General features: G+C 42.8%; 1 protein-coding gene across 1 annotated transcript; it reads right to left on the bottom strand.

Annotated features, from left to right (window-relative positions):
- Positions 1–1,791: 1,791 nt before the first annotated feature.
- On the bottom strand, positions 1,792–8,774 carry fbxo22 (F-box protein 22). Its single transcript, XM_073465082.1, has 7 exons — positions 8,556–8,774; positions 8,140–8,272; positions 7,746–7,833; positions 5,966–6,064; positions 4,169–4,321; positions 3,872–4,037; positions 1,792–3,701 (listed from the first exon to the last, which is right to left on the bottom strand). The coding sequence occupies exons 1-7, from the start codon at positions 8,684–8,686 to the stop codon at positions 3,308–3,310; spliced, it is 1,164 nt and encodes a 387-aa protein (XP_073321183.1). The 5' UTR covers positions 8,687–8,774; the 3' UTR covers positions 1,792–3,307.
- Positions 8,775–8,835: the final 61 nt, after the last annotated feature.

The raw sequence follows: 8,835 nt of genomic DNA, 5'->3' as shown, positions 1-8,835 counted from the left end.
CTGTCATCACACACTTGACGGGCCATGAGGAACCCATTTAAGTGGTTGTCTTTAGGTAAGGTGGCAAATATCAAAACAGCAGAAACCCCAAACTTCTTCAGCTCTGAGACACAAATATTTCTGAAAAGCTGACTTTAATGGGAATGTCAGACATGAACAACAAACTACATTGACTACAGAGCCTAAACTCCAGAAGTCACCTCAAACACAAAACCAATCGTGTAAATGTGAACTTCCGATCAAACATCTCTCCTCACAGATCTGGGTGAACACAAAGTATCAGGGTGCGCGTCAGACTCTTCACCTCCTGCCATCCGACTAATAATCGCGCCTGTGATCAAAACCGATTGACTTGCTGCTATCAGCTCCCACAGAGGAGAGAAACTAAACGAGAGCCGCTGTGTGCACAACTACAGAGAGCTCCTCGCCTCCTCGTACATAAATGAATTATTTATCCGGAGCAGAGGACCTACCTGTGTGAGATTTACATTGTTGACGGGTAATCGTGCCTCCCGCTGCCCCCTCGCTGATAGTAATGTCTCCCTCGGTGGTGATGAGAGTAAGTGAAGCAGCAGCAGGCTCGCAGTGTGTGTAGGCTGCAGCTATCCTTAGCACTTTTGCATTGGACGAGCACCACCACCACCACCACCACCGCCACCGCCGCTGCTGCTTCTGCTGCTGCTCCTTCTTCTTGCGCTGCTCCTTGGATTTCACTGCAAAACCAAAAGCGCTCAAACGCGAGAAGCATCGTCCCTCGGCGAGATCATATTAGCTCTGCGAGTGTTATTCAGATGAAATAACGAGCCTTTACAGCGCGATCTCCTCCTCCTCCACCACCTCCTCCTCTTCCTCCTCCTCCGCCTCCTCCTCCTCCTTCTCGTTGAGGGCTGTGCTGCTCCAGATCCAGATCCAGGTTCCGCTCCTCAGCCGAGGGTTTCCCCGGCGAGCGCAGCGGGGAACCCTGCGAAAAGGAGCTGTCCAGGTGCTGAAAGCTGAGCCCCCGTCGAAAGCGCTCGGCTCGCTCTCTCTCCCCACGAACCCCCGCGCTCCCTCAGCAGCAGCGGCAGCAGCAGCAGCAGCAGCAGCAGCAGCAGCAGGCGGCCAACGCAAAGGGCGCAAATTTCATCCAAACGCCATCAAAACATTGACGCTTTCGTGCCGGAGACTGACAGTAGCCAATGAATCGTGTGACATTTGCATCGCTCCGGTCACGACATAGCAGTCTAAAAAAAAATGTTGGCTGTCAGTGTGTGTGCGTGTGTGTGTGAGAGAGAGAAAGAAAGAGATGGCAGTGAGAAGATTTTTCTGTTCCCCCCGATTGAGGCCAATTTGTGAGCGGATTATCGCCACAGATGATTTTATTAGCTTTACGCCTGGTAGGTCGTCCCTCTCCGTGTCATGAGCGGGTTTTTTTTTTTTTTTTTATGGTTTCCCAAAATAAAGATACTATGGGAATATAAATTGCCTTTACAGCAATTGGCTTAACCGTTTGTCATTCACCGGGATTAGCCAGTCGATGGTTAAAGCGCACATCAATCAATCCGAAGCGTCTCTTTCCTTTTATTTAAACACGCCTGGACGTGGGCTGCTGAGGATGTTATAGGCTGAGAGGCTCACATTTCAGGGTGTGCGCAAATAAGGAAAAAGTGGTGATGTGAATTGAGCGTAGTAGGGCCTGTGGTTACAACCAAAGGGAGGATGCGTAACGCCCAGTGGGTTTCAGGGACCGGGGGTCTACAAGGATGCTGCTGTAGTTGGTTTGAACAGTGGAAGAAAAACACAGCACATGTCTTCATACTGAATGTTTGTCATTTATTGAGGGGAGAGAGGAGAAAAGAAAAAAGAAGCAGTACAGACATGATTTGGCACATGTAGAAAAAGTGCATCAACACCAGAACAACTTTGTTTCAATCAGCCATGAACACTAAGTTAATACAATTTAATTAACTCTTCAAAACCTAGGCCAGATGTGTGTTAGGATACAAAGAAGGGCTTTTTTTATATTTAAAAAAAGTAACATACTGGAACGTCCATTCTTGCAACAATTATTGCATGTATAGAAAAGCTGAACTTCAACATATAACAGCAACTAACGACCAACAATCGTGTATATATACTGGAAATTGCACCTTCATGTCTGCAGGATATTCTTCTCCATGAGCAAAGAGCACGACATCGATCAATGACAGACGAGTTACTGGGTTTTGAAGGAGCAATATTCTATGATCTTTTAATTTGGCTGCTTTTTCAGACGCGCAACTAGGTAGTTAGTCTCAGACTATACTATCAAGATTTCAAAGAAACTTATAAACTTTAACATTTATTATTTTTTTGCAAAGGATACCATATTAACATCATCTCCACCAAATCAATCACATTTTTTCAGACCTTTTAACAGTTTATCTTCATTTCTAACCACGAGAGCCGAGAGTAAAGTGAAGTCAGCCAACAGGGCGGTCCTGTTCTGTTTTGTTTTTTTTAGGATGATGCTTTCTTTTAAACTGCAGAAGCTAAATGAAGTGACCATTTGGCCCAACTAGTAACAGTTGGACGTAGGAAGTAGGAGATATGACCAGACGTGGACAAAAAAAAAGAAAAGAAGAGGCACTGTAAAATCCTGACTGCATTCCTGGTACCTAATAGAGCCACGGTACATAGATATCTTGCAAAAGAGTATTAATTCGTAGGCTAACATGGTTTATTATTTTTCCATTGGTAAGACAAAAGTGTAAAAACCATGAGTGTAAAATCTACATAACAAGGAAGAGCATTCAAATCAAGATCACCTTGATTTTGTGGAAGAGGGACAACACTCCTCTTACTTACAAGAATAAAAAGTGCCTGCGCTGGATCAACAACTAGAACAAAAAGCTTGTGGGACACACAAGTGTATATAATTTACTCACCTGCAAAGCAAACAGACCATGAGGTTAATGTCAGAGGGTAAGATATGCCTTCAAAGTGTGGGGAAATATAATCACATATTTAAACGAGTGCTCTATCACATTTGGATGTAAAAAGAGGTGATAGCTTCGTCTTTTTAAATCTGAACTTTGTGAAACTCACTAGTTTTAATAAGAAGCTGTGTTTACACACAGTGTCCGGGTGACACAATTTCCCAAACGATGCCATTACATTGATGGCTACGGGGATCGTTTTCCTACTTTATGAGCAGGAATGGCGACGGCGACATTCTGAGTCGTAATGCGAGTTACGCTGTACAGAATGTTTCTTGTTCCCAACTGCTGAGACAAACAGGAGCGTGATAGGTCGTCCTGTTTGTCTATTGTCACTGTGGGTCAGTCAGTCAGCCCAGATGCACCAGAGTCATGACTGTAGTGTACTCGTGCTGCAGACTGTCCGTGTCAGTGTCGCACAGCGTGTAGTCGTCTTTGATGATTCGGTCGCAGCCGATCTCGCCGTTGCCGAACAGGCCGAAGAGCGGGGTGTTGGGGAACACCTTGCGAAAGGCGTCGGCCTCTACATTGGTCTGGTTGTTGTAGTAGTTCTGCCCTCTCCCCACACAGGCGAACATGAACCCTAGGGTGTTCCTCTCGGGAATCTTGGCCGCCTTTAGCCGCCGGATCGTGGCCTCGGCTGCCTTTGGGTTGCTGATGTCTTGGTCCAAGAGCACAGATGCCCCCTGCACCTTAGGGCCGCTCAGGGCCAGGCCCACCACTCCGTATGCACCCTGGCTACAGCTACAGAGTGAGGAGGAGAGGGAGAGTGTGAGTATTGCAAAAAAATTACACTCATCATTTAACTCCAGATCAAAATGAAACTAACATTATTTGAACTTCAGGAATTTACATGAAATCACTTGTAATTGTAACTAATAAAAACGCCTTGATTTAAGTGGACATTGACTCACCAGTGTCTGGTGGGAGAGAAGACACTTTCTACCAGCCCTCCAGCGATGAGAGCTTTGCTCTTAGCCAGCGGCTCCAGTATCTGGCTGAGGAAGCGTGCTCCTCCAGATTTATAAGCCTCATAGACAAATATCAGTACAACACGCAGCTCCGGGTTGTCAACTAGGCCTGAAAAGAAATAACAACAAATAAAAGAGTGATATGAAAACATGTTCTGCAAGATTTTTTTTTTTTTTTTTTTACATGTTTTGCGTTTCTCTGTTCAGATTATTGAAAAACTGCTGTGAGCCGACACTCACCTGCTTCTTTCAGGGCTGTTGGGGAGATGGACTTTTTGCAGAAATGAAAGGGCTTGATGTGGACACCGTCCCGGTTGGGGAACATGATGGCAAAGCCAGCCTCCCCCTCCTGGTACTCCTGGGGAGGGCTGGAGGAGGAGCCACTGGGAGTTACTGCACAGAGGAGAAATCATGAAGTACACTCGTATATAAGTTACATGCAGTACCTTGCACACGTCATGCGTCACGGAGGCCCGTGAGCCTGACTATTGATTCCGGTCAAAAGACTGAGCAGTGAGTAGGTTTTATTTCTGCCTATTTTTCTTTTACTCCTATTTTTTATTTGAGAGACCCTCAATGCAACCACCACTATTCTTATTGTTTGCAGTGTTATTAAGAAAGCAGTCATAACATCTTTCATCTTCCTAGTTTCAAAAGGGGTGTCGAGGACTTGATCTGCGTTCACCGTTTGCTGCCGTTTGCAACCAGAAAATCCTAATTTGGTCAGAGGAGACAAAAGCAGATGCGAGGAGATTTTTTACTAAGTGCAGGTAGAAAATCATGTATGACGCTGAAGTGAGAGGTTACGCGATTTTTCTTTTGATTTTGGTGCAGGCAGTTTCTTGGAGTCAGCATCTAGTGGCTATTCGAGTAAGTGCAGTAAGGGCAGTGATGCATGGGCCTCACCAATCAACTGTAAGGGTTACTGTTGGGGGTTGGGAATCAATTTTCAAAGCTGAGACAGTATATGCTAATAACCATAGAAAAAACTTTAGCATGAGGAACTCTGGTCGCCAGCAGACCCTCACCAACACTGACTAAAGACACTTTAGGATTTTGGCTCAATAGCACAAACTAGATCCATATACACATCATATCAGTCAGGGACTACAACACACCAGGCGTGATTTCAGTACTCTAAAATTCACAGGATCATAAAATCATTAAACTGGCAGCTTCATTCACTACTGCTACAACAGCTTTTGGATTTAGAGTTAAATTTTTGCTGAGCTAAACCTCTGGTGTGCAACTGGTGTAAGAAATACTGCTCATTAGTATCTTATTTAATCATGAAGAATAATGCTGAAATACAATGTGTAGGTGTATCACAAGTCATCGTTTTAATACTGTGCAGCCCCACTACCAACATGCATAATTAATTAGCTGTAATAAATGTTGTATGACAGACTTATTACAAGTAATCTAAAGCTCCAACCTTATCCAATTAAAGATTCAATTTATTCGAATTAAATGTGCGGAGTGACCCTGAGGTGACCCTCAGCTGCAATAACACAAAATGAGTGTTATCACAAACAGCTGAGGCTGCCATTAAACCTGATAGACGACGAGAGCGTGATAAGCCATCATCTCGCGGAAAGAGAACGTGGCTGATGGAGAGTCGCTTCTCCGCGGGGTTGTGATTATATGGAGAAATGGGGAGCACAGCAGCAGGCAGACTAGGCAATCTATCAGAGGGAGCGGCAGGGAGGTGCCAGCCACCAGTGGAGCTTTCCAACGAGGCAGCACCACTGGGGATTAATGTGTAGTCCTCTTGGCTCGAAGGTGAAATATTCTTCTTTGATATATCCAAGAAACCTGGTTAGCTGTCATTTTTTAACAGCATCCCAGTAGATGTTAAAAATGTTAAAGCCACATATTTGTACCTTCACAGCTTAAAAGCTCATTTAAGAGACATTGTTAATCAATATTGAATTAGGTGATTCCCTGTATGTAGCTACCCATGATTTTATTATGGGTGCGATGGGGATTTTATTGTCTAAATGAAATGTTAAAGGGACAGAAAAGAGGAACACTTACAGACTATGCCGGGTGTTGCGATGCCCATGATGTCACAGCCTTTGGGGAAGAGCAGGTTCAGTTCTTCAACGGTGTCAGGACTGTGGCGACTCCTTTTTGCTTCAGAGTAGTTGAGGGAAAAAAAGCATGTTTTGAGAAAGGTCACCGTTTTATATGTGCATCATTTTAATAACAACTAAAAGGAGAGGTGGCTAGAAATTCAAATGCAACAATTCAGAGAAAGTCCCACCAGTAAAGCACAGCTCTCTGACACAACACTGGTGAAATAAGCTTCACCACGACTGTAAACAAACTCTAAATGACAACTATGAGAAATCTTGCTTGGTTTTTAAGTCAGCCATGATGTAATGCTCTTTGTCACACCGTGGCAACAGTTTCTCAGTCATTACAGAATGACTGAATATGTGAAGAACAACAATAAGCCACTCAAGCTGTGGTGAAAAAGAGGAACAGTCACAAGTTGAAACTGAGCGAAAGGGAACAGAGATACACAGCGAGATAACACCTACTGTAAACTGGCCTGAATCCTAGTACGACCCCAGTCTGAGGAAGTGTTAACATTCTATATTCAGCAAATAAGCTTAATGCAAACATTAAGAAGTCATTTTTTGTTTCATAATTACTTTTGTTAAGTGTATTATTACAAACGTAACAGTGGAGGAAGTAGGAGGACCCATATTTGTGGCTTTGAGTTAATAATGTAGTACACATAAACACAGATCCAACTTATGTTGTATTTTAGTATCAAGTAACAAGATGACAGGTGGAGTCTAATGCACAGCGATAAGAAGCACTGAAACAAGACAACAGCATCCTTCTGGTTCACTGTTGTTCATGTTCATAATGATTTTGAATATGTAAATTATTTTAAATGGTTCTTAGGACTGAAATTTTTGGGGCACCCAATACCATTAGGCATTTTTGGTGAATATCTGTCTCTGTGACCCATCTTGGATATTAGGCTATAAAAGACTTGAAAGCTTTCCTCAATTCTGATTACATTCATCTGTGAGATATTATATATATGTAAAACAAACATAATATAATCGGTGCATTAGAAATGTATTTTATGTATATTCTACACCTTCTAAGATACAATTGTGATAACATTGTAAAATAACTAAATCAGAATTTGATGGACATGCTAGGGTAAGCCAAGCAAGACACACTGATAATAATATTCTAACAAAAGGGGAGCATAGGCCTTGATAGTTTTATATATTTCAGTGTTCAACAAAACAATGTCAAAGAGACAGAGTTACAAGTAAGGTTGCGCAAGTATTACAAAACATGCAACATCCAAATTGCAGAAGTTGCAATTTTTTTATTAAGGTCAAATGCTTGACAGAACAGCATTATAATGAAGTCTTTTGGTGCTGCAGAGATGTCTTTGCCAACAAATATTGTTCTCAGATACATCAATGATGATACATCACTATGATTTTAATAGCTTTTTCAGAGAAAATAAACATGTTGATGTAAAAATAGTCTTTACCACTATTCATTAATCATGTCTCAATTTTAATATCTATCAAAAAAAAAATCACAATTGTACAGTCCTACTTTCAAGACTGGCTACCAAAGGCTGCGTACTTTTCAGTTATCTCAATATTGGGAAATCTTTAAATGCATCTGTTTAATAATCCCTCTCACCTCATACAGGTTTTTCCAATAACACAAAATGTATGAATGAGACATAATGCTTTAATCAGACAAATGATTTAACATTTAACATTACATAATAGTCCAGTAGCACTGTGCACTATTATTTAATACCAACCTTTATTCTCTCTGTAGCAATAAGCCTGTCCATTGAAGGCCTCGCAGTCTACCATTGCCAGAACAGTTTTGGGCAGGAGAAACACTTTCTGGAAAAAAACAAATCAGAAGTACATGCATTAAAACAGTGTTCGAGCATTTGTTCAGTGCTTTTTGGACACAAAACATGGTCCAACAATATAACACATCATTAAAGTCATTCTCCTTCAAAATAAGTGAGATAAAAAGATATTTTATCAGCTCCTGGACATATCTTTAGGTTTCTGGCTGAGCATGTATGTTAAACACATCTCTAAACGTTTATAAATGTGCAGTACAAGGTTGATATGGATAATAATCTTCTGCCACAAGCAGCTTCCCGTTACTCTTCACTCGATGTGGGTGTGATGACTTACCTCCACCTCCTCAGCCAGGATGCTGCAGAGGGCATGGACCTCGGCGTTAGACGGTCCAGTAGCTGACACCCAGGTCAGCTGCTGCTGAGTCCGAAGCACTCGACGGGCACAGTTTCTCCACAATCTGCACACACTGAGGAGAAACACAGACACAGTTCAACTTTTCTTGCTAGCTTGGTAGAAACTTGGCAGTGGAGTTAGCCAACTGCTAGCTACTTAGTTCGTGCGTCTGTCAAACACGACCGAGCACTTGAATGCGAATATACACAAGATACAGGTACTATATCTGAAAAGTCAAGCTCCCATTATAGCTTTCGAAATGTTCCGTATATCTCTGAGAAGTAGTTTCACTTCCCAGCCGACAGACATTAACGCTAGCTAACTTCACTGCTTAGCATACAGATATGTTCCGTTACCTTGCGATCCGGAAAAGCGACTTGGTTGGTACGAACGTCAGGATTCGCTCAACCACCTCGGCAACATTGCTGAGTACGTATGCGGCTTTGCTGTCTTGTAAAGAAACGGCAAAATCCTGATTTTCACCCATATTTCACTCTCAAGTCGTGCGTTTTCCAGCACGGCTGCCACAGTACGAACTTTCACCTCTGCTCTTTCACAGCTGCAGAGGCGCCTTCAGGTGTCACACCGCCCCCCTGCGGCGGGGAGGAGCTATGGCACTTAAACTGTCCCCCAACA

The sequence above is a fragment of the Pagrus major genome, chromosome 4 (assembly GCF_040436345.1).
Source record: "Pagrus major chromosome 4, Pma_NU_1.0".
Lineage (NCBI taxonomy): Eukaryota > Metazoa > Chordata > Actinopteri > Spariformes > Sparidae > Pagrus > Pagrus major.
This window is presented reverse-complemented; position numbering and strand designations above follow the sequence as displayed.